This window comes from Arvicola amphibius, chromosome 3 (genome assembly GCF_903992535.2).
Source record: "Arvicola amphibius chromosome 3, mArvAmp1.2, whole genome shotgun sequence".
NCBI lineage: Eukaryota > Metazoa > Chordata > Mammalia > Rodentia > Cricetidae > Arvicola > Arvicola amphibius.
Window position 1 is genome coordinate 76059260 of NC_052049.1, and position 27148 is coordinate 76086407.

At 39.3% G+C, this 27148-nt stretch overlaps 1 protein-coding gene across 2 annotated transcripts in view; it reads left to right on the top strand.

Annotated features, from left to right (window-relative positions):
• The first annotated feature begins 396 nt into the window (after positions 1-396).
• Pdgfd (platelet derived growth factor D) overlaps positions 397-27148 on the top strand; it is a 199283-nt gene continuing 172531 nt past the window's right edge. For both annotated transcript variants that reach the window (XM_038323359.1, XM_038323360.1), the window contains exon 1: positions 397-520. In XM_038323359.1, the coding sequence (XP_038179287.1) occupies positions 397-520 (124 nt within the window). The remainder of the gene's footprint in view (positions 521-27148) is intronic.

Genomic DNA, 27148 nt, shown 5'->3' on the forward strand with positions numbered 1-27148 from the left:
AGACTGGTATCCCTGCTCCCAGCTCCACTGCAGAGCAATTTCACAGCATCTGCGCCCTAGGAGAGCCAGAAGCAGCGCCTCCCGCCCCCTTCAGCCTGTGCTTCAGCGACCGGCCACCGGAGGGGGGCGAACCCACGTCAACCTGTTGTTTGTCCGGTCCCCATTTATCTAGCCAGCGCCACAAGGAAGTGCGGCACCCACACGCTCTTGGAAAGTTCAGCATGCAGGAAGTTTGGGAAGAGCGGGGTTAGTAGCTGAAGGGCACGGCAGCTCAGGGCAGAGCAGGCAGGGAAGGCGCGGAGCAGCGCAGCAGAGGTCCACCAGCCCAACCCGGTGGGCTTTATTCATTTATATATTCATATCTGGAGCGACGCTGTCCCTAGTCGCTGATCCCAAATGCACCGACTCATTTTCATCTGCATTCTTGTGTGCGCGAACTTTTGCAGCTATCGGGACACTTTTGCGACTCCGCAGAGTGCATCCATCAAAACTTTGCGCAATGCCAACCGGAGGAGAGACGGTAAGAGACTCACTTTGCCTTATTTATTGACAAGGTCAAATTTGCTATTGTCTGGGTTCTTTGGTCCATTCTCCCCACCACCAGCCCCTCCGTTTTTGAAAATTTCAAATGAACTCATAAGGAAGGCATTGTTTTGGGGAGGGTGACTGCTGCTTCGCCCCCAGCTAAGGTAGACCCTCCTTCCAGAACTGTACTAAAGCCTGTGAAGTGTGCTGGGGGGAATATGATGGGTCAAGTGGGCTTCACCCCTGCACCTTGGAAGTCACATGGGTAGGTGTGTGTCCTGGAATAGTTGATACCAGGATGTGGGTGCCTCCTTCAGTGTTAAAAAGCTGCATGCGGTGCCCACTTTTGGCCAGGCTAATCTGACAGTAGTAAAGACTGAATTGGTGGAGTCCAGTGGCCTTTACAGGATGACATAATTCTTATTTATTTATTTTAGGGATGAGAGTAGAAATGACACGTTTCAGCATTGTGCTTATTTCTGCAGCAAACCGGCAATTTATTTGTCATTTTCTTTTAAAAGAAGTCAGTGTTGCCCCTTGTTGTCCCTCAAGTGACTTTCCCTAGGAGTTCAGAGAAGCTGGGAAACTGGAATCTGGGAGGCATGGCTGCTGGAATTTCCTTGTACCACAGGGGACCTGGCTTCTATTGTTGGTTTCTGTCGTGCTGAGGCTTTGCAAGCTCCTGAAATGGCTGTACTAAGAAAGGTTCTGAGCAGACAGTCTTGTTTTCCTGCCTCTGGAAGACACATGAGCCACTAGGTCTCTGAGGCTCCAAGTTGAGCTGTTGAAGCTGGGACTTACTTAGGTCCTCAGCTGAAGCTTTTGGTCCCACTGGCATGTGGATGGAATGGCCCAGGGCTTTGTTGCTTTTGTTTTCCTACATGAATCTCATTCTCTTTTACTTGCTTGAGGTTCCCACAACCACCACTTTCTTCCATATTGCCACCCTGCCCCCAAACACCAAAAACATCACCAAGATGTTCTTAGTGGCTTCAGTGTTTGAGCTGGCAACATGACTATCTTGGTAAATTCATAATAGACACCTTCATTGCTTATGAATGTCTTACTTGATATGTTCTAAATTCAAACTTCCTTGAAAGACTCTGAAAATTTGAGGGGAAAATACATAATACATTTCTATAGTTTTTGATGACAGGTAGACTTAGTGGCAGTGTCTTTAAGTAATCTGAAGTGTTAAGGCATATGGCCCAGAACTCCTTTCTCTACTAGACAGCAGTGTTTTGTGTAAACAATTTTAATCATTTATTTTGATGACCTTCAACTTACATTGTGCTTTCAACTGTAAAGCAAAGAAGCCTGAGTCTCAGTGCAGTTATAGAGTTCATACTGCTAGGTGGTATCATCAGGATGGACAGATCTTCTTTGAGTTTTCAATTTTGCTAATACTTCTTTATTCACCTTATGGTCTTCTTAGAGTTAAGAATAATGTGGATGCATGACTTCATAGTCATAATTTTGTAATCCTCCAAAGTATCAGTTTCAAGAAGTCGGGGACAGAAAATGAAAAGCATGCAACCACTGCTTATTAGCCCAAGATTCTGACCCAAATCTATTTAGACAGTTCAAGGGATATTTTTTCTACCCATTTCTTATGTTGAAGAACACACTCTCATGTTCTTTCTTAGAACTCTATATACATGAGAACTCTTGTCTACATGGGAACTTATCAAAATGCTAATGATTTCTCTGGATTCCTTTATAGTTTAGCTAAAGCTATTTCACAGTTACTCTAACACCACACACACACACACACACACACACACACACACACACAGAAACAAACACACACAAGATTGCTTAGTATTTTTCTCTTTAACAACCTTACTTTTAAAAAGGACTAGAAAATGGGAAAAGTCCAGATACACTTAATGAAGAAAATACTAACATTCATACTGGGTTGTTAGTTTCTGGGAAACTATAGCTCAAAAAGATGAGATGTAATAGTAAGGGCTGAAAGTTGAAAAATTATGTATTTACAGTAGTATGTGTTCTTCCAAAGGCCCATTATCTATGAACAGATGATTTAGCATATCTGCAATATTACAATAAAACAAGACAGGAGGGTGATCAGAAGGAAAAAGTTTAAAGATGTTCTTTGAAGGGATCTTGGTGATAACAGAAAACAAATGATTGTGTGGCAGCCAGAAAGTTTGGTGGAGACAACCTTTGTACATTTTTTGTCAAACATTGATTGGCTCCCCTCTGTAGGGGTCAAGAAAGGAACCATAAGGGGAGAGGCAGGTGTCACATAGAAATGGCTTACAGTGGTGTATTGGAGTCTTCACAGGCTGACTCAAAGGGTCTTTGGAGAAGACTAAATATCACTGAAATTCCTAAGACAGATGGGGGAGAAATCCTTGCTCAGAGTCTGCTCATCGTGAGCTTGCTTTTCTGTGTCTTCCCCCATGACTTTTTAAGGAGAATGGTATTTTGGTGCTTTGACTCTCAGATGAAAAGAGCACAGACATCTGATGAGACATACATGAGAAATATGCTCAGGAGAAAGACAGAAAATAAAAACCAATGAACACGAATATGCAGTTGAACACTAATATGCAGTCAATAGAAGATGTGGTGTCAATAGCCGCTGAAAATCCCGAATGGAATGGGTAGGTGTGTGGAAGCCATTATCTGAAGGTAAAACTACATTCACACTTGAATACCATGATTTTGCTCTTTGAAATTGTTGGTTGCTGTCCAATTTTGGGGTTTAGGAAGGAACTATAAGGGATGAAGGCAGACGTCCCATGAAAAAGGTGTGAGATGGGTATTTTGATTATTTCCAGCCTAACACAAAAAGCTTGGGCTTAATCAACTGTGTCTAATAGCATATATTGAGGAAGTTATTGAAATGGTGTAGAGATATTAGTGTTGAAGATGATGGGCTCCTTTTATAAGGTGATTAATCTTCTAGAATGTTCTATTGTAGGACAAGACTTCCAGATCATTTAGTTCAGAGTAGCTAAAGGTGGCCATTGGAGGAAGGTGGCAGATTTGATTTAAATGAGATTTTATACCTAAGGAAGAATGCATTACAATTATTTTAAATAGTTAATTCAGTGTTTATACTTCTTTATATCATACTATTAATCACTCTTGGTCAAACTGATTTACTCTAATGCTATTTCTAAACCTAGAAAAGTTTCTAATTTAGGAGCCGCACCTTATTTTAGTGTCCATCGGTTGATGCTTTTGTGATAATGACTGTTCACACCACATGACGCTGCGACTGATACCACGAAAGAAAATAGTCACAGTTAAATGACATTATTAATTATACTAATACCTACCTAGATACTACCTCCTGCCTAGAGACTTAAGAATACAAATCATTTTTTAAGTTTTGACCTTTTGTTATTTTCTGAAAGTACAAATGTTGCTGGTAAGCAACAATTCTAGATTGTCCCGGTTGGCTAATGCACCAGTAGTGGAACTATAGCCAACTTTATTTATCAATTGCTAGGCTGAGCACTATAGGATCTGGATTGTGCTGTTTTGGATTCTACAGCTGCAAGCGTGAGCCTCAAGCAATGTGACTTTCTAGACACACACAGATAACAGTACACTATCTTGGTTAGAAATCAGAGATAAAAAGGGATGTCAACAAAACAGAAAAATATAAACTGTCTCGTGTGGAAATATCTGAAAGCTAAGGGCCACTGGAGTGTCTAAACTTTGCATTCATTTGTTTTTATATTTTCTGTTCAGTTCTAAGATTATTGAAGATTCAAATCTCATAATGCATATCTGTGTCTACCTTTAACAACATGGGTAGAAGTGTCTAATTACTATTCTTTAGAAGGAGAATATGGAGCTGGGGAGATTTAGTGGGTGAAGAAACTCAAGTTGGAGTCCTCAGAACCCTCTTTGATATGCAGGTCTGCTCTCCCAGCACCTCCACAGGGAGATAGCAACAATATGAGAAGAATCTCCAGACATTTGTGGGGAGCAACCCTAGTACGTGCAGAAGGGGTTGGGCTCTGGTTTTATATCAAAGTGCCAAGGGCCAAGGTTGTGCGATGGAAGAATCAAATATCTAGGTTGTACTATGACCTCCACATGAGTGCCATGGCATATATGATAAAAATTCATATGAATGAACTCAAACAACAATAACAACATCACACACACATATGCATACACAGACACACACACATTAAGGTGTATGAACAGAAGTTCCTGCAAAAAAGAGTCCCACCTCCAACTGAACCTTCCCCAAGGCTGTTAACTGATTAGAACTCTAATGGTTGTGAAGTCAGAATGTTGCAACTCCAGAGCCATCATTAGCCTTGTTCATAGTCATTTACTGCTTTGCTTTGGACCTGGCCTAAGTCTTTGTAAGTGTTAGGCAAATCATTTAGAATTTACAAAGGCCTCCACCACAAATCAAAGGCTAAGTGTCATCTAATTGCACCAATTGCTTTGGAGTACTGTGGAAGAGGTACCTCTGCTTTGATCCCCCACTTGCCTTACACCGTGTTTTAAAAATGTCCTCATTCCTGATCTTCTTTATTCTGTTTTTATGAAAACCTCATGAAACTGCTTCCATGCTGGAGGGAGGAATTTGGAATTACATAAATATTGTTTCTTGGCCATAGTGATTTGGCTTCTTTCCTAGCTCCTTCAAGTGAGAGTTGTATTTTGGGGGGTGTATAGGTGCCTGGCTGCTTTGCATTGTAGGGTCCTGAGATGTTTACAGGCTATGCATTGTAGGGGTCTCCCCTAGGTTCCTGCATGCTGTGACTTGTAGGGTATCCTGGGGTGTCTGATGGCTGTGCATTGTAGGGTGTCCTGAGGTGCCTGCATGCCATGCATTGTAGGGTGTCCTGTGGTGCCTGCCTGCTGTACAGCAGAGATTGCCCTGAGCTAGGTTGTGAGTTGAATTGACTGAAAGTGATTTTTATCTGAAGGAGTTTTTTCCTTTCAATGACTAAAAATAAAACCTGATTGCTTCAGAATAGTTAGGCCAAACATGGAGCAGAATCCACAGAGTCACTGCTCTCCCCTAGCCAGAAGACTTAGCCTGTTGTCAGATAGGACTCCAAAAACTTGTGGTCTCTGAACCCTGTCATTTTCATTCTGAAAGTCTGGAAGGATGTCAGAGATTTCTGTATTTCTCCTTGAGAGGTGAGTCATATGCAAATGCTATTTCTTCTGAGACTTGAATTTTCTTATTGAAATGGTCTGATTAGTACAGCAGAACAGTGTATAAATACCTTTGGAAATCCTTCTCTTTGTTAAAATGGGAGCACTTTGTGAACCAGGTGTAGGATGTTTGTAACTCTTGGACACCTTAATATTGATCTCTTACAAGGTTCTAGAAAGTTTTAGGTAGAGATGAGCTGTTGTAAGTTGGGACTCACTCAGTAACCTATTGATAAGCAATTCTTTACTTGAGCTCAACTGTCTTCTGAGGGTGAACGTGACACACCAACAGTTCTTTTTGCAAATCCTTCATAGAGTTCCGCTGTCACAGACTTTATTTAATGACTGCTTTGCTTTCTTGATACCTGTCATATCCTGTCCTGATGTTCTCTAACAGGGTGTATTCTCTCCTTGAGCTTTTGATCCAATGGAGGATAGAAATGAATAGTTCCAGGCAACTTTCTGGTTCATTTGGCAAAGTCAAAATTCCAGACTTGCCTTAAGGGTCATGGGGCATACGGTAAGGCTTCTGGATACCCTCTGGATGTTGTCAGCCAAATGAGCCAATATATATATATATATATATATATATATATATATATATATATATCCCTGTTGTTCTGTTTTATATGGTGTTCGAGTGCAAGATTTTTCATTGAAAGAAGTATATCTTACAGTTAAAGTGAAAACTTAAAGCCTGAGACAGGGAGGGCACAGAATGGTGTGCCAGGTGCTCTCATGGGACCTGTGATAAGTTCTAGAACATCACAAAGATTGAGAAAGGCTTTCTGTCAAGGAGAAAATGGATAGGAGCTTATAATGTGGCCAGTGAGAGGGAAAAGGGTGGAGGTCATCAGTGGAAAGGAAGCTCCTCCCAAGGTTTATAATTATAAAAGCAACACTAATAACCTACAATAAAGGCTGGAAGATGGCTCAGTGGATAAAAGGGCCAGCTGCACAAGCTTGTGTCCTGATCCTGACTCCTGGAACCTATGTAGAAGGGAAGGACTGGATAGACTTTCTGACCAGACATCCATAGAATGCCATGGCTGCCCCATCATGCAAACTTACTTATGTTTACAAATAAACAACAAAAATTAACAGTAAAGTAAAAGCAAAAATGCAGCAATGCACATGTCCACTAGTGGAGGACCTGGGAAGAAATATGAGGGAGTTTGCCTGTAATTCTGAGGGTAAAGGAAAAATCATCAGAAGACTGAACTGAGAAGGGGAATGTAGCTCAGTTGGCAGAAAGATTGATTACCCAGATAGCATGACGAGCTGGATTTGACCTCCACCACCATATCCACCTGAATATGGTCGGCCACGCCTGTAACCCCAGCACTGAACAGGGAGAATCGGATCAGAATTTCAAGATTGTTCCTAGATACATAGGGAGTTCAAAGCTAGTTTCATGAGACACTGCAACCCCTCCAAAAATATAAATAAAAGAAGGAAGCAAAGAATGGAGGAAGAGGAAGATTTTAATTGAGAGAGAATCATGGCATCTCAGTATTAAATGCAGAAAAAGTGTGTCCTAAGGAGTGAGCCAGGACAAGGGTTTGGTGGCACCAAATTCCTCATGAATTCATTGCCTGTTTAACATCTACAAAGACTGTTAGTTAATTTTCAAGATGATAGAAGACATGAGCAACTCCTACTAGTTGAAAATTTCCAGATACTAGTGCCCAAGGCTACCTACTATTCTTATGTTCCCCGTATTCCAGAAGCTTTTCTGTTACTCAACATGGAAATATTGTATGCTTAACAGTGTCTGCCATCTCTGCAAAGGAATATGGAGGGTCAAAAAAACTTGGAGAGAGTTTTATAGCACTAAGCTATTGCAGATATCTGCTTTTCAGAATTAAATGCAATTTAAAAGCAAACACCATAGCCAGGCCATGGCGGTGCACACCTTTAATCTCTGTACACGGAGGTAGAGGCTGGCAGATCTCTGTGAGTTCGAGGCCAGTCTGGTCTACAGAGCTAGTTCCAAATACTGTCTCAAAAACAAGCAAGCAAACAAGAAAGCAAGAAAGCAAACAAACAAAAAAAAAGCACAAACCCTTTATAATAACTTTTGTTGGAAGTATGGTTTTAGCAGAAGCACAAAGGGATCATATATAATGAGAAAAAAAAAGAGCATTTGAGACAGATGTAGTAGGAAGAAATATTCTCTCTCCCTAGACAGTATTTCAGGACCAAGTAAATGTAAGTCATAACTAAAGGCATAGCTCACAATTCACATACAGGGAGCAGGATGTCCTTGTGAGGATTTTCTCTAGAACGAGAGCAGAGCATGCTTTGTTTTGTTTCTCTGCAAGCATTGATGATACACACTATAATATAATACTTTTGCAGCTTCACCCTGGTCTACTGACATCTATATACTATCTTTAATGTGTTCTCTCTTGCGATTCGTGGGATCTATGGTTTGTTGATTTTCATATTGGCAACCGAGAAGTTGACGGAAGCCTCATAGCTGAGCCTATGAGCTGTCTTTCATCATGGGGAGTGGCATTCTCTCAGATTTTATGGTTTTACCTCAGTACTTACTGTCTTGTAGAGTGGGTGCCTGAAGATAGTTTTTTTTTTTTTTTTTTGGTTTTTCAAGACAGGGTTTCTCTGCAGCTTTTTTAGAGCCTGTCCTGGACCTAGCTCTTGTAGACCAGGCTGGCCTCGAACTCACAGAGATCCGCCTGCCTTTGCCTCCTAAGTGTTGGGATTAAAGGCATATACCACCATTGCCCTAGCTATTTATTTTTAATTAGCAGAAATTTATATACATGTATGCTACATGTTTTGAAAAATGTGTTTATTTTGTAGAGCCTAAATCAAACACATTGGCATATATATCACATCATACACTGTTTTGGTGGAAAGTACACTTAAAATCTTGAAAGTTTTCACACGTGTAATATTTTGTCAGTAACTATGCATGTACATATCATATTTTATTACCTTGTGTACATTAAGATTCTTAGAGGTGTAAATGAGCTGTAACATGGCTAAGCATGGAGAAACTTTCTGAGTGTGACTGAAGAGAGTTGGACAACTCTTCACCTCATGTAAGAAGAGGCTCACAGTTCAGTATTTCACGGGAACATTTAATAAGCAATGTAGCCATATCCCCATTTTACGAAATGTTACCCTTAGTGGTGGGAAAAACAACCAAATGAACCAATAAATATGCAACAAGTTTACTCAAAAGCTTAAATGACTGTCACAGTGTATATAAACAAGTCATTAAGGTTTGGGTAGATAATGAAGGGCCACCACTTGACTTTAATTACCATGCAGTTCTACGCTGGTTGCTTAGGTGATTTCCATCGGTTTATTTTCTAAATTTCTAACGATACCCCACTATATTTGCATTTCCCTAGTAGAGTCTGAGTGGCAATGTGATGATTATTTTATTAACCATATCATAAAATGTAGCGACAGCTCATTAAAGCACAAAGTATAATGATGTAAAAAGTATGTACATGTGTTACAGTTACACACATTTTCAAGCACATATAAAATGACAGCTACATTAAGTGATAGGAACAAGAAAGAGAAGGTCTAGAAGAGATATTTGCACATGTTAAAATTTTTAGCATCTGGCAAGATCTCTCAGTGAGTAGAAAAGATGCCTAGTAGCAAGCACACCATCTGAGTTCAATTCCCCGGATCCACATAGTGGAAGTAGAGAAAGGACTCATCCCATTTGTCTTCTGACCTCCATTTGTGTACTGTGGCACAACTGTAGGTACACACAAACTCACCTACACACATACATACTTGCATACATACACACTTGCATATGCATACATCAAGTCAAAATAAAATTTTAAATGTAATTATAAAAGAACTGGCATTTAGTGGTGCAAGACAGAAGAATGCCAAACATTCCAGTTGGGTTTTGAAGCTCAGGCTCTTACCTGACATTGAATTCAACCTTTGCCAACTAGTGTTAACGAACTTCATATCTAAGGGGGAAAAAGGTGAAATGTGGAAAATTCCTTTTAAAATATTTTATTTAATCCAATATGCATGCAAAAATTATTTTAGTGTGAAGTAAATATTTTTTTAATCATTGGGATTTCCTCTAGAATGATTTTGGTGATACTAAGTCTTCAATCTACTGTGTAGTTTATACTTTAGGCAATTTTAGACTCTCCACTGCTCTAACATCCAGTGCAGCTTGTTTTGGGTCATTACTAAGGTCAGCAAGGCTCTTAAGGTCATTTACTCAAACAAATATAGATTAGCCTTGCTTTATTTGCTACATAAAAAATAAAGTATGAAGCTGTGAATCTTTCTGTGATGCATTGGATTAAAACCACCTGAAGAGAGTTATATTTTCAAGGGCAGAGATCTAACTGCATCATTAAATAAACATAAAATATTAAATATGCATTTATAGAGATTAATGGCAAAAATCATTGAGAATGACAATTCAGCAAGCATATGTTTTCTATGGGTTATATTTTGTTTCAATCAGTCAATCATTATCCTTAAAAGTAATAAGCAACAGTCTTAAAGTCACAGTTATCCGGATGATGCAGTAGAATTCCTGATGCAAAAGTTAAGATATTTGAGACGGTTCTTATGAACAGACCAGTAATGACATTCATTTTCATTCCCAATGTAATTTGATGTAGGCAATGAGAATGCCTTCTCATTTGACTATTTTTAATAATTATTCTTTCTTGCTAACCAGTAACAGATGTTTAAAAAAAGAAATCCTACTGTCTGTCTAGGAGATTTAACCATTATTTATTTACAGAGTTTTTTGTTTATTTATTTATTTTTTAACGAAGTATCATATATCTTCTCTGAATTAGAGGCTTTAGCAGCATAAAATTGTAGCCGGTCATTTATAGAAAAAAAAAGAATGCTAGAAAACTGTTAAGATGTTAAACTAGTCAAATTCCCACTTACTATATGGCTCAAATTTTAAAGACAAAGATGCTACAGAAAATAACTTGTCTTTTCTAATTATTCTACAAGTGTCACTTTATGGCTGTGTTTATAAGGGTATGGTCTTTAATATAATTACACTTTCAATTTGTGCAAGCAGAAATAGTCTACCACATAAATTCCTTTAAATGTTGTCTGATCTCTTGTTTCTCTTTAACAGAGTTCCACAGTATGTCTTTGGATTCGTTTTCCACGAGAAGCTCATATGTATAACAATGTCCTAGGAAATTCACTTGGCTGTAGGATTCATTTAGTCTCTTTGTGAAGAACTCAAACAAATCACCCATTTTGTAGCCTCATTGAATGAGGGGACACAGCATAAAACTGCAAAGTGAGGTGGGAAAGTCCTTTTCTCAGCAAGAAATGCCTTCAGGAGCTCACTTCTCCAACAGCCCGATGTGTGTCAGGACACAGCAGGTTCTTGTGCTGCTGAGAACATTTCATTCCAAAGGCGCTTCCGTTTTTCAGCAGAGAAGTGAGTTTAAAAACAGCTAGTTTTCAAATTTGCATTGGTTTGGAGTATGCACTATTCTCACTTCTTAGCTGAAATCATTTCATTAATTTGTTTATGTTCTGCCATCCATTAAGAACATAAGTTCCATAATAACAAAGACATTGTATCTTTTGTTTTCTGGCTGTTAGAGTAGAGTGTGGGAAAAGGAGGCACTTAGTGAGCATTTGCTCATTGACTGTGTGCAATCCAGAGGAAGCTCAAGCTAGAGCAAGGGAGAGAGGAATGTGGTGGGCAAAGGCATACCATCTTTGATACTAATATATCTTAAGCTTCAGGTCCTTTGATTGGCCTCTTACCTAAGGCCCTATGATATAATATAATTTTATTGTCCCAATTTGGTGTTCTTTTTTTCTATAGAGGCATCTCTGTTGTGTAAATCTTAGGCTTTGCAAAATCCAGACCATTCCTTAGTGCTGGGTTAAAGTGTTCATCTTGTTAGTTGAGGTTTGGCTTGAAGTACTATGGAGTAATAATTAAATGTGCTCTAACAGATGAGGAAAGGTTTTGTTTCCTTAAAACTGAGATTTAAGTACATTATTGTCTAACCTAAATTGGTCTCAGTGTCTGATGCCCTTAGCCATCACTGGACTTTCATGTGCTTTCCTGGTGCACACTTCTGTACTCTCAAAGATATGCTGCCTTTGTTTCCAAATGTATGTTACACAGCTGTAGAACTTAACTAAATAGTTTGGGCCACAGCAAAATATAAAGGTAACAGAGTTTTATCTCTATAAATATTTAATTCAATGTTTTATCTGATCCTGAGTGATGAATTGCTTAAGTAAAATTTACTGAGTCAGTGAAGCCGTCTATTTTGAGTGCCATAACAAAACCCTACAGACTGATCAATTTCAACAGCAACCATTCATCCCTTGAGTCTGCCAAGGCCAAGGAGGAGCTGGCAAATCTGGGTCTATGGTGAGACACTCCTGGCAGCACAGGGCATCTGCTTACTGTGTTCTTCACAGAGCCTTTGTGCTTCACTCCGACAAAGAGAGGGGCTTCCTGATGTTTCTTTCTGTGAGGACACTCGCCCTACCTTCCAGATGAGAACCTTGCCCTAAAACTCACTTAACCTTAGTCACCTCTCCAGAGGTTCTGAGTTCAAGACTTCAGCATAAGAGCTGTGGGGTGTGTGACTCAGTTTATAATAATTAGGTTTGAGCAGGAAAAACAATGGGGAGATTTATAGAAAGAGAAAAGAAAGGAAAACAAAATAAATCATAAAAGATGTAGGACACCATTCAGACCTTGCTTCATCACTGTATCATGTTCTTTTCTTCATCTTTCAAGAGAGGGAGATTAGAATGCATGGATAAGTTATGGATCTACCTTGTCTAATAATTATTGCAAAGCATTTATCACCATGAGATGTAATCAAAGAACTTTGTGCCTCGCCAGAACTCGGTAATAGGAATGCACACATATATTTTAAGCTGAAATAAAACTGCAAAAATCCCATTTCTACTTGTATTTTCGATCGACCAGCCTAGTACTCTTTCAGTGGTGTTAAATAAGAGGGTTCAGTATTGCATGTGTAGGAGGAAAATAATGTATTATAATGATGCATGTATTGCATGATGTGGCACCCAATTAATGAAATTCATTAACTTGAAAAGAAAATCTAACCTGTAAAGACTGAACAGAATACTGATAACGGGTTAAGAAAAGCCCGTCTCTGCCTCTCACTGGCAACACATTCTTGCGAAGCTGCCCCTCTCCCACGCCAGGATGTATAGATGAAATGGCATCAAGCTCAAAACTTCGGTCTGGGGAAATGATTACTGTCAGTAAAACATCGAATACAATGAGAGGGAAACAACATACAATTATGGGAAGATACTTAGATGTCTGTGAGGAGTTGCTTAATGAAGAAGGGGTTTTCCTATTTCCACGTTCTCTAATAAAATTTAAATGGTGAAAATTGTGGTCAGATCTTTGTGGCAGTGGCGGTTGTGATTGCATTGTGATTTTTTTTTGTTTGTTTGTTTGACTGAAAGCCTAAAACATTCCTATAGAGTCGGGTATAGTCAGCTCATATTGGCAAACTGAGGAAGCTAGAGTGTGAGGACAGCCCAGGACAACAGTAATAGCAGGAGCCATGGCAGCAGGGGAGAAAGACAAACTTAGTAAGACTATGGGTCTGCATATTTGCTAGATCTCAGTCCTGTCTATACTCCAGACCTCTCTGTACCCTAGACCTCTTCATACCCCAAACCGCTCTATACCCAAAACTCTCTATACCTCAGACTTCTCTATATCTTAGATCTCTCTATACCACACAGTTCTCTATACCAAACACCTCTCTATACCCCAGACCTCTCTATTCCTCAGACTTCTCTATGCCAAAGGCCTCTCTAAACCTTAGGTCTTCTCTGCATGATGTGTCTGAGAGAACACCCTCCCTGCTCAGTTAAACCTTACTGATAACACCTTCACAGACTTGCCAGGAAGTTTGTCACCTTGACAGACAAGTATAACTATCATAATCCCTAATTCATTTTATTCAGAAATAACCCTGGAAATCATCTATCTGCAGACATATTTTTGATCTCAGGTTTTTGTAATATAGTCCAGCTCCCATGAAACTTTGTGTGTGTGTTCCTTCTTTCTATGTGTTGCTTGTATTGGTTAATGAATAAAGGAACTGCTTTGGCCTAATAGGGCAGAACTTAGGTAGGCAGAGAAGACAGTACTGAAATTCTGGGAGGAAGAAAGCAGAGTGAAGAGAGCTGCCATGGAGCCGCCAGAGTCAGACATGCTGAATTTTTCCCAGTCAGCTGCCACGTGGCAATATACAGATTAATAGAAATGGGTTGAATCAAGATGTGAGAGTTGGCCAATAAGAGGGTAGAGCAAATGGGCCAAGCAGAGATTTAATGAATACAGTTTCTGTGTGGTTATTTTGGGTGTATGCTGGCTGGGAGGCCAGGACAAACAAGCAGGCCCTCTCCTTATAATGTGTGTGTGTGTGTGTGTGTGTGTGTGTGTGTGTGCGCGAGAGCACACAAACATGCACACACATACACATGCCGCACATACACGTGTGTCAGTATTTACTTCTCACTCCATTTCTTTGTTTTTTAATCCCCGTTCCCTCCCTCTGGAATGTGTAGCGATAAGAAGAGTGAGAATTGGCCCCCCTCTTCACTGCTTTGTCCTCAGGAGAGCACTTAGGACTTCATTCCATTTATGATATCAGCCCAGTATTTAAGGATCTTCTTTTGTTACTGACATTTTAAACAGACAAATTTAAAAATTTATATACTCTTTCAGTACTGTTAAGGTCAATGCCACAATTATGATATTGTACTATTGCTTTGCAAGACATTACCACTGGGAACAACAGAATTTAGGCATATAAAAACTCTCTGGATTACTTTATACAACTACTTATAAATCTTAAATTTGAAATCTCAACTAAAAACTGTCCACAATGCTATATTGTATGGGTTCTGTGATATGGGATTTTCTTCTGTATGCTGTGAATATGTAATTTTATTACCATTGGTTATTAAAGAATCTACTTTGGCCTATGGCAGGCTAGAATATAGATAGGTCCGAAAACTAAACTGAATGCAGGGAAAAGAAGGCTGTGCCAGGGAGACAACATGTAGCTGCCCAAGAAGCAAGAGGTAACAAAACACAAGCCTTGTTGTAGAATATAAAATAATAGAAATGGGTTAATTTAAGATGTAAGAGTTAGTTAATAAGGAGCTTGAGCTAATAGGCCAAAGAGTATATAACTAATATTAAGCCTGGGAGTGGTTATTTTTAAGCAGCTGCAGGAACTAGTGAGCAGAACCTGGTGGATGGAGAGAAACTGGCCAGGGCACCAGTGGTTGGAGAGTATTGGTAGCTACAGTGCTGTATTGGAGGACATATCAAAGCTGAAGACATACTGGGTGCGTGGAACAATTTTGATTTCAGTAAAACATAAATGCAATGACTGGTTGGAGTGGGGGTGGGGAAAAACAGCTGGCAGAGCAAAGAGATGGAAACAGTACACCATGACCAGTTATTTATGCTGCTTGCTATTGAAAAGAGGATGTTTATTAAATGTTCCATTTAAGCTGAATTTTATTCTCACTTCATGATGTTATTTATAAAGTATTTTTTCAGAGGTATATATATATATATACATATGAAAAAATATATATGCACATATATACATATATGCAAACACACACACATATAAATCAACCATGACCCTTAGCCCTTCATAATTCAGAACATTGATTCATCTATTCCTTTCATAAGCAGGAGTGTCAATTGTCAAAGGACTGCATCTTTTTGTTTAATTGGCATTTGTTTTGTTCTTTTTTTTCTATATATGACAGTTCTTCTATTTTTTAATCTTAGACATTACACTCGGAGGTAATAACTTTTGGCTTTTGTAAGGAGAGGAAGGTAAACACTCATTGCATGAAGAAGGATGCTTAAAAGAAATCCCACACTAGCTCAGACTTGAGAATAATAGAGGGTTATTTATTTAGGGGTAGACTCACAAGTCACAATCCTCTACTGGAACAGAGAACAGCAACCGAATCCCGCAGCCAGAAAAGAGGCCAGATGGGTGCTTTACATTGGCATAAATAGTATAAGAGGTCATGCCCAAGTAGGCAGATAACTTAAAGGCTACTGGCAGTAGGAATTCCTACATCACCTCCCCATTTGTTTAAATAAGAGAGTTCTAAACCTAATACAAAATTATATACAATAAGAACAAATATATTAAGCAAGAAATGTGACAAATGTTTCAATATTTATCCTATCCTAATGAGTTTAAGTCTTGTATAATAAATGACTTGGCCAAGTCATGAGAGGAAAGTAAGTACAACTATCTAGTCTTCAAACCCATTGAATATCTGAGAAGGAAAATAATATTACTTGAGTAAGCAGGAAGTGAAATCAAGCAACTTCCAAACATGTACAACAAATGACAGAGACAACTTGCTACCTTGGCAATCACTCAAAGTCTCATTTGCAACACTGAAGCAACCAACTTTAACTAAGGCCTAGTGTAACTGACAGACCATTTTCAGAGGTGGAAAAGTTTTCAAAACCATCTTAACCTGTCTTGGCAAGATTTGACAGTTTTTTTTCCCTTGTGTTCTGCTTATCCATTTCTGGATACCAAGTACCTTGTCAGTGGTTGAGGCATGGGCAGTTCCTTGCCCAAAGGCCAAGCATGCCAAGAAGAAAACAAGCTCCAAGTGGAGTAGTTTCGGGGCTCAACATTCTCTCAGGAATAGATCGGTACTACCAGGAGCAATCATGTCTCACTTCAACAGAACCCTAAGTTATTTACATACCATTTTCTACAGCACTTTGAAGTGGTTGAAGATTACCTATCTATGAAGAATACAATCTCTATGTATCTAAAGAACCTGATTAGGCTAACTATAAATATGACAAACTTAGATGACTATTTATCTAATACCTATATAAATTAAAGACTAAGACATCATATTAGAATATTATACAATAAACAACTGTGCAACAAATAAGGACAATGAGTTCAAAATGTAAATAATGTATAAGCATCATGATTAAAGATAGAAATATACATTGCAATATGATATATATATCCTAAAATTGTATCAATTTACAAAAATGTTTTAAGCAGATGTAGAAGCATGCATGCATACACTATGACAAAATAACTTTGCCTAGATATTGTAGACAAAATAGGAGCATATTCAATATAATTTAAGTTTGTATCAATATACAAGAATATATACCAATGTAGTAAGCTCACACTAATCTATTATCCCATCCAATTTTCCCCTTTTTTTTTCAAAGAGATTCCTGATCCTACATAATTTTTCCTCAACCTCCAACCCTATACCAATTATAATCAACACCTAAATGATGTCCCTAATCCTGAGGACAAACTTTGTTGGGCAGTGGGACATTGTCTTCTAGAATTATTTCCAGCTGTCATGGGGATAATGTTCATGGGATCCCGTGAAAGTAAAATGATGGTTAAATTCCAAGATTACTATCTGGTATAATTGCAAATAGTCTCTGAGTATTCAGTAGGGTTTTTCTGAGGTTCCTATTTGGGTAGAATGTTGTAAAAAAAAGTGTACCATTTCAGCTGACCAAGTCACTAAGAGGTAACAACTTTTGTTTTTTTGTGAGGAGAAGAAGGTAAACATTCATTGCATCTGCCACACATGGTGGAAAGCTGCAGATGTGATGTTAGAAATAAACTTCTGTTGGCTTTCATAGTCTGCACAGGGAAATAGCTAGATCATGAAGTCATAAGGCATTAGTTGTCTTGTATCCCTCTACCCCAATCTCTGAGGACTGCAAGGTCCATGATACCTACTTTCCAGATACCCAAGCTCAGGTTTGTACAGTTATATCTTTGTGGAACCCCCATCTGAGAATGTCCTTCTATCCCTCCAGGCCTCATCTCACTTGCTGTTCTAGAGTCATTCTCCTTCTCCTTTCAGATTCCAAATCCAGTATTCTTTTCTCTGTGGATCCTTACCCTGGGCTCTGGAGAGCTAAGGACTCTGTTTCTCTGGTCTTGTAACTTCTGGGATCAAATTTCTATTTTTGTTGATTCTCCTTGATTCTTTATTTTTTCTTTACTACCCTCTCTTGATTTCAGACCATTACATTACATGTACCATATATATATATATATATATATATATATATATATATATATATATATCATAACTCTCTTCAGGTACTTCACACTTGTTGAATATGGAACTAAGCCCACCCTAGCCTTTACTAAGTAGATGAATCTTCTGTGTGGTGAGTGGCATTCTTATGAAATTCTTACCTCTTATGGTGATCCATTTACCTGGCCTGTGATGCCATCACCTATAGCAAGCAGCTGGGACATAGAGCAGACCACTCCTCCTGTTAAAAATTTTCAATTTCATCAAATCACCTTCTAGGTAAGTCCCAAGATCTGACACTTTCAAACTCCCCCTATGATACATGGACCAGACTTTGCACAGATGTATACTATGAGCTTTGGGTTCAGTTAGTGGTATGGCATTTCTGGAAAACAGCGTTTTCTGTCTCACTCTGGAGTTTCATGTATAGTTTTCCCTTTGGACTATCCCTTTCCTACCTCAAACACAGTCCATCATTCCCTATCAGTTCTTCTTCACGCTTCTAGATGTCCTTAAACAGAACTATATGTCCCAACACTGGCCAGTAGCTGGACTTCCTTATTAATTATGAATATTTGGTCTTAGCTTTTGCTTGTTCCTAACTAGCTCTTAGAACTCAAATTAAACCATTTGTATTGATCTGCATTCTGTCACATGGTTCTTGTTCACTCCTCATTACTGTATGTCTGACTTTCTCCGTGTCTCACTAGCAACTTCTCCATGCCAGATTCTATCCCAGAGTTCTTATCTCTGCCCCGAAGTCTGCCTTAGACATTCAGCCATTAGACAATCAGCGCTTTATTAAACAAATCATAATAAAAGAGTGACACATAGTCACACAGTGTGATCAAATATCCCTCAACACTGACTAGTCTAGGATTTGTACTGAGTCTATAATACCTGCTGCTGTGTGGTGTTTTACCTTCTTGCAAATTAACCACCATTTATTAAGGTGTTTTTTTTTTCTCCCTGGTGCTGTGCTGTTTTATAGATACCAAGTCACCCAAATGTGATTGTTGACTTAATGATTAATTAAGCAGGCATAGTAGTTCATTTGTTTCCTTCATATCCACTGGTATTCTGCTGAGAGTGCAGTGGATTCTCTGAACCATACATTGGCAAAGACAGACACTTCTTAGGTTGGATTGACCAATTTACTTTGAACAGATATTCATTTGGGGGCTCAGATTTGTTCTAAAAATAAGGAAATACAAGTAGACCACTTCAGTTTAAAAGTTTACTGCAACAGGAAAATAGTTCTAGGACTGGGCTGTATTTCAGACCATAGCTGGTCTGCAAGTGAAGGTCTTACCATGTGATGAGAAGCTTTTATAAAGGAAAACAATGTGGAGAATAGCATACTCAATTACCCAATTTCTGTCCTGTGCTCTTAGGGTTAACTAGAAATAATGTGGCAGTCTTTAGCCTGAGAGGTCAGCCTCTGTGACTGGCTGTGGCTTAGTTATAATAACATACTATTCGGCTTGATTACAGTGTAGTTGTGCATGAAGCCACTATGTGGATGTCCTTCTGTATATTTGTTGCTTTTATTGGATAATGAATAAAATTGTTTTCGCGAATGGCTTGACAAAGTATAGTCAAGAAGGAAATCTGAACAGAAATATATATAGAGAGAGTAGGCAGAGTCAGGGAGATGCCATGTAGCTGTCAAAGGATGGTATATTGGAACCTTATGAACCTTACAAACCTTACCAGAGGCCACAGCCTCATGACAATATATAGACTGATAGAATTTGGTTAATTTAAAATGTAAGAACTAGCTAGGAATACACTAGAGTCATTGGCCAAGCAGTGTTAGAATTAATATAGTTTCTATGTGATTATTTTGGCTCTGGGTGGCTGGGAAATGAAGAAGCATCCTCAGCCTACAAAGCCAGTTTTTTGCTAGTGATCCATATAATCCCATTTTGGCTCAACTCACAGTTCAATTGCACAGTCAGATTATTCTGATTCAGAAGGCTCTGCTATAGAAAGTCAGTGAAGAGATAAGTCAGGAAGAATGCTATTTTCTAGTTGGGGTATATGGTGGTAGAAGCCAGTTGAGAAAAACAAAGAAAATGATATTTGTCAATCACAACATCTGAAAAGGTAAAATGTAGACTTCTGTTTTACAGTTTTCTGACTGGACTTCAGACCCTCATGCAATCTGTCCCATAGAGCACATGTTCTGTTCCTTGCACTTATGCTAAGTGACCGAGTTCTGTTGCTTGAAAGTAAAGAGTTCTTGACTAAGATGTCAGTTTTAATCGAAATACTGACTGTGAACTTACCAAGCACAGGTAGGACAGCCTGGTACACTGGAGTTTCCAAAGGATGGATGACTGTGTGATTGTGTGAGTGGTTGAAGTAATCCAGCTTCTGGACTCGACACCTTCAGATACCCAAAACCAGTGTGAATTCTAACCGGTGTTCCTGAGATGTTGAATTAGTTGAGCTTTGGGAAAGTTGTATATTATAGTTTGGGATTACACTTTTTGTTTGTGAGAGTGTTTCTAATTCAACAAAATTCTTTATTTAAGAGTGTTATTAGGAAATTACCATGCTGATCTTTAGAGATGCTTGCTGTCTGGAAAGAATAAAACTACAGGGCCATGCTCAGCCTTTGCATGATAACGCACGTGCTTTGCTGTAGTCACTTTGTGTGTAGCAACAGAGTTGCTGTTGCTTGTGCTGAGTATACGTGTGTCTGTGTTTGGATGTGTACAACGCAGAAATACACAAAAAAGGGTAAAGGAAACGAAACAGAAGAATACAAAGTGGCTACACTTCTGCTTCTGATGTATTTCAGGAGGGATTAGTGTGGGTATCAGGTTCCTTAGATAGACAAGAAGTAAGCCGAGTGTGAACTACACAGATATCTGCTCTTGACATGGATTCATGCCATTCGCTAAGATGTGCCCACTAGGAATTTTCCATTTTGCCAGATCATGTCCCTAGAAAAGAAATTACATGGACCCTGGATGCAAGGCACATCACAAGTTAGAGCTCTGCCTCACGATGGCATGTTATATAGGCCTGAGCTGCTTGTTCTTCTGATTTAAAAACTGTGCACAGATTTGAACTCGTACCCCAGTATTTGTTCTAAGAATGCCTAACATGTAACACTTAGAAGTGGCACAATAACTTCTAATGCTTATAACAGCTGTTTAACTTTAGGAGTGATATTTAGTTGTGAATCAAAATGTGACTGCACATAGTGAAACATGCCAATAGCATCCTAAATGGGAAATAGAGCACTCCTCACAAACATCATGTTACACCAGAGTACGTGGATTGTCACCGATAATGTTAGGGTTCTCTTTGGGTATCTTTGCTGTGTTCTACCACATAGAAGCTGGAAATGTAACGAGGGTTTTGAAACTCTGCTCACCTCTATGACCTTCAAGTTATACCCATAAAATGTTAGGTGCAGTAGGTCCCCAGTTTTTAAGAACTGCAGTGCTTTGTTAGCTTAGAAAATTGTGCTGAAATCTTAGTGAAATTTTCATAATTCCTGTTTCATTGCCCATTTCCTATGATTTTCCAGACTAAAGGTATTAATCAAAACTGGGTTATGAAATTGTTAGCTTCCACCCTATTAGATGTTGAAAGTCACATAATCTTTCTTCTAATGAGCATATACTTGAATGCTTAATATGGTGACATGCATTATACTTGTCTCTTAATATATAGTTGTGACAAACGGAGACACAGTTCATACTTCTGTGGAGTCACCTTTTTGTATGAAGAGAATTAAAAAAATGCTATTAAATGATAGGGATAATTTCCAGGAGTTAGAAGTGCTATGGAGAATTAAAACGTTAAATTGTGACCATGACCATGGTAGAGACAGGAATGACAAGTGAGAGAATATAGAAACCCTCAAAGTGATGTACGAAAGGAGACCTAGGGGAAACCGAGAGGCTGAGTGAACACCAGAAAGGGTATGAAGGGAGCAAATACAAATACCTCAGGACAGCATCAGCTCTCCAGAGCTAGGAGAGCACTGAGTTGAGATGTACTTTATGCAGACTGTGCAGTGCCTTATGGATTATATTTGTTTCATCTTCATAACAAACTCTAGCTAGTGGAAAATAGTGGAAGTGAAAGTTGTCAATCCTAGGTTAGGTAAAGAGTCACTATGCCCCTTCCATAGGTCTCTCATTCTAATGCCGCAGCCTGGAGCTTCCCAAGGTATAAAAAGGTCACCAAGCAGCTTTAAACTACACCAAAGCAAACAACACCCAAAGATAGGCAATTGCCAAGTGAGAGTATTTTGTTATTTCAGCATAGCCTATCTTATACTGACAAATACAGTCAGCACTAGGCAGTCAGATTGTTTATCTATTAGTTCTCAGGATATCATGGAGAGGGAGATTTAGAACTGGGGAGCAAGCAGCTATCTGTGCTCTAAAAGAACTGTGGGAAATGAGTCACAGGTAAAAGGAGAAAGAAACTGATGTATGATAGCATCAATACAGTTTAAAGAAGTGAAATGGGGTCACAAGCGGCTCAGACAGAGACGCACTAGCTGTGCACAAGCTGTGTCAGGGAACTCACAGCCACCTGTAACTCCCGATTCAGGGGATGGAACACTCTTCTGGATGCCAGAAGCAGCCGCATACTTACATGCACATGACACACAGAGATACACACATGTATACAAATAAGAATAAAATCTGGGTGTGATAACACTTCTCTGTAACACTAGTTCAGATACCCCAGATATGGGTGGGTCTCCAGAACTGGCTGTCCAGCTAGACTAGCCAGCCGGTGAGCCGTGGGTGGAGGGGGAGACCATATCTCAAAAGACAAGGGGCTAGGGCTGGAGAGATGGCTCAGAGGTTAAGAGCACTGACTGCTCTTCCTGAGGTCCTGAGTTCAATTCCCAGCAACCACATGGCAGCTCACAACCATCTGTAATGAGATCTGGTGCCCTCTTCTGGCAAGTAGGCATATAAGCAGAGAGAACACTGTATACATAATAAATAAAAGTCTAAAAAAATAAAGATAAGAGTCTGGAAAGGGTTGGGGTGGAGAGAAAAGACTTGGCATTTAAGAGCATCTGCTCTTCTTCCAGAGAAATGAATTTTGATTTCCAGCACCTATGCTGGGTGGCTCACACTGCCTGCAACTCCAGCTTCGGGATCCAGTGCTCTTTCCTGCCCTTTGTGGGCACACACGTACATGGCATTCTTTCTCTTTCTTTCTTAACTCATTTAGATTTCTCTCTCTCTCTCTCTCTCTCTCTCTCTCTCTCTCTCTCTCTCTCTCTCACACACACACACACACACACACACACACACACACACAGATACATACAATTTTAAAAATATTAGGTTTGTAAAAGATGGGATAAAAAAATATTGAGGAAGTTCTAGTTGACCTCTAACAATTTATACTTGTGTGCATACACACATACCAACATACACCAAATGAAAATTTTAAACAAGGAAATATATTTTCTTTATTAGCACATCATGCTTCTCTCCTTGTGAATATTTTATCAGCCTGTTTTACTCAAGTTATCTAGTATAACAGCAGACGATAACTGAGATGACAAAACAGTGCCGAGCTAGGAAGACACCACTGTGAACAGGGAACATCAGAGAAAGGCTTGTGAACTGAGCACCGAAGAGGCATCCTATCTACCTGCAGGAAAAGTGGCCTAGTACACTGTTAGCATCCTGTCAGGACTTACTGCCTCCTGAAACACAGTAGTTATTCAAAAATATTTACTCAGGGAAGATTTGGTCCCTCTCGGAGCTGGGCTTCCACCATGCAGACATGAGACAATGTCTGTGAAGGCAGTTGCTCTGTCAACTCCAGCACATGGCTGTTCTGATCTACCAATGATGTCTTAAAGATTGACTGTGCCAGGAAGAAGAAATGCTTCCTACTAAACTTTTAGACCAAGATGTTGCCCCAGTATTTCCCTTTAAATACCCTGGATACCATTAAACTATAACACAATGGGGTGCTTGGTGTTCTGCTCTCAGCGGAGATAACTTCTTTGCTGAAATTCTCATTTGTAGAAGCCTGAGAGGGTAGAGATAAAGCTGACACTGTGGATATAAGTGTCAAGAAATACAGGAAAAGAGAATCTTGAGATTCTTGTCTGAGATTCATTCCTCACATGCATGACAACATATGCTATTTGGGCAGAAGTTTTAGAAAAATCCATGGATTTAATTGGCTTTTATTAGAATTTGTTGATTGGCTAAGTGCAGTTTATGAAAGGGGAATACAGAGAATGCTGAGTGAAAAATGAACAATAGGCTGACTTAAGAATGAGTACCTTGCACTTCCTACAGCTGGCTCAAAGGGAGCCCTACCTGAAGCAAACTGTACTGTAGACACTTTCTAATCTTTCGGCATGTTTCCATGTCACCTGATATTTATGTCTCTAGACCTTCTGAGCCTCACGAGGATACCATGGCTTTTAAGTTGATTTATCGGCCTGGATATCTGAATATCCAGTGTGGAACTTCTGACAGCTCTGTCTCTGCTCTGCCAAGCTTCTGCAAATGAGAATTTTAGCCTAGGGGTTATCTCATCCCAGAGCAGATCACCAAGCATGTTAGGTTTTCACAGTTCACTGCTGTCTCGGATATTTAAAGGAAAACAACTAGACAATGTCTCTAGGGAGGTGAGATAGCATCCATCCTTATTGAAGGAGCCACCCTTCAAGGCAGAATTGCTAGACCAGAACAGCCGCAGAAGCCGACAGAAATTTTCTCTTACAGTTATCACATCTTCCTTGTGGTCATAGCCTGCTTACTCATAGTTTGTAGACCAAATTAATTACTCTTACCACCGCCCCTTTCAATTCCTCCCTTTCTTCCTCATTCCTTCCTGCTCCCTCTCCTTTCCATACTGGGAAGCAAGTTAAAAATCTTACACATGAAAACCTTACAAACACTACTAAAGCACTCTAACACTGATCTGTGTCATGGCCCCAGCAAGTCACTTTGGAAGTAAATGAACAGGGAGAAGCCAAGCACATGATGCTGTGGATATCTCTCAGAGTAGAAGGAAACACTGGGGTGAATGGTCCCTGGTCCTTCCATCACCATGTGACACCAAGACATTCTGCAGTACTGCAGCCATTTCTATGAGATTTTGTTTTCATTGGTCCTCCTGTGTGACCTGTATGAAGTTACACCTTACTTTCTAGAGTGGTGTCACTATCCCAATGAGTTTCTTCAAATGATCACCTTACATTTAAATGTGCAGAGAAAACATGCTGCTGCTTATAGTCTGAGCAGATTTATCCACCACCTGTCTTCAGCATCTGGATCCCCCCTACCCCCGCCATACACTCACTAGTTACATTTTAGGTAGATATTTCTTCTTTCTTTCTTTCTTTCTTTCTTTCTTTCTTTCTTTCTTTCTTTCTTTCTTTCTTTTTTTTTCAAGTAAAATTCTAAGAATAACATTAGCTCCATGAAGACAAATAGTATAAACACTTGGGAGATGTAGCATGTAACCTGATTTCAAAATTTTGCTAATAGTGACTCTACCAAGAGTCTATATGCAATAAATTTTAAGGAAGTACCACGTAGTTTCATTTGAACCTCAGTCTGAATATATAATCACTGATCACGCTGAAGAATAAACATGTCCATGGCCATTTCTCTCTAACCTCTGTGGAAATCTGCAAACTTCAGAGAAGCCCTCACATACTCTTTAAGGAATAATTCTTTGAGTGCAAAGCGTTGTCATAAAAACAAATGTCCAGGGCATGAGTGTCTTGTTGCTATGTGAAGTTATGTGTTAAATGAGGTCTCTTTGTTTCCTATGTCTTTTGATCTAAAAACAGAACTGAAGGAGGTATATATTTAATCCTATTATCGGGAAAGATGTGCAGATTTAGAGAGGTTCAGTAGCTTTCAAGGTAAAATGCCAGGAAGCTGGAAATACAGCCTCTGAAGTCTCTGCCCTTTCCCTGTAAGGCTGTTATGAGGTCCTTTACTAAACCAGCCTTAAGGATAATCGCTTACCATATTTCCTTCCTTCCTTCCTTCCTTCCTTCCTTCCTTCCTTCCTTCCTTCCTTCCTTCCTTCCTTCCCTCCTTCCCTCTTTCTTTTTGTTGTGAGATAGAATCTCACACTTTAACTACATAAACCTTATTATGTAGTCTAGCCTGACTTTGAATTCATTGAAATCCTCTTACCTTATACTCTCAAATACAGGGATTACAAGTCAGCTGTGGGGGCCTGTTAGGCGTGGAGGCACATGCCTGGCTATGGTCCACTATTCTTTTTTACCTTACGTGAGACAAAAATCTATGACAGACAAAACATTTGTTTCTGTGATGGAACTATTCTACTGGAAATAGCAAAACCAAAACTATTCATAGTGGTGGAGGAACAAAGGAGCAGCCCACAATTCTTTTGTCTGCCTTGTCTTTCCTTTTATTATTAGCTGAAGTTTTGTATATTCCTGAAGCTCACCATAAGTGTAAATGTGGAATGTTTTATAGGCAACAATAAACTCACTGATAAAGACCTATATTAGTGAAGGGATTTTTTTTTTGCCTAGAGATTTTAGCAATAAATTTGTCAAGTTTGAAAATTATTATTTTTTCTTCTTTCAACCTTAAGAAATGATATGTAAATGATCATTTTTTTATTGCTCTTAACTTAAAATATATGCCACCTTCCTAGCTTATCTGGACACTTTAAGGTCACTCATATAATTGCTGTAACTGCTTATGTGAACATGCTCCTGGTAGCATGCAGCCTTAGCGAGGTCCCGCCTCTGCAGAGCCCTCAGTTCTGAAAATTGTTTATCAAGTTATTACATATGCCTATTAAAGCTTTGTTATACCATAAACTCGTATAACTTTTTATAGTCATTTTAATGAATAAAACCAATTTTAGGACCTCTGAGTGTGGGAAACATGAACCCAGCTGCTTTAATTCATGCAGTCAGTTTTGATGTTTACACTTAGCGAGGAAGAAGCTTGGAAGGATCTGAGGTTGTCCTACTTTCCCTAAATTCACTGTAGTAGATGCTGACACGTGGAGGGGGTGTGTTATCTCTTCTACCATCCACTAGTTGATGCATCAGTTGCATAAAGGTCTTCTCACGCCTTACAAAAGAATCTATAGCTTGAAACTGTGCACAAGGTGCTCTGACTTTTATTTCAACAGCAGCATATGCAGAAGGAACCTTTCCTCCCTCCTCTCTGACATTCCTAAAATATGCTGGCATTTAGTTTGCTCTTTGCCCTTGATCTTTGTTATATTTGTGCTCAGGGAGACCGGCACAGCAGTTCTTTGCAGCTTTGACCTGGGAGGAAAGCTTGGGGAAGGGAAGTCCTTGTTT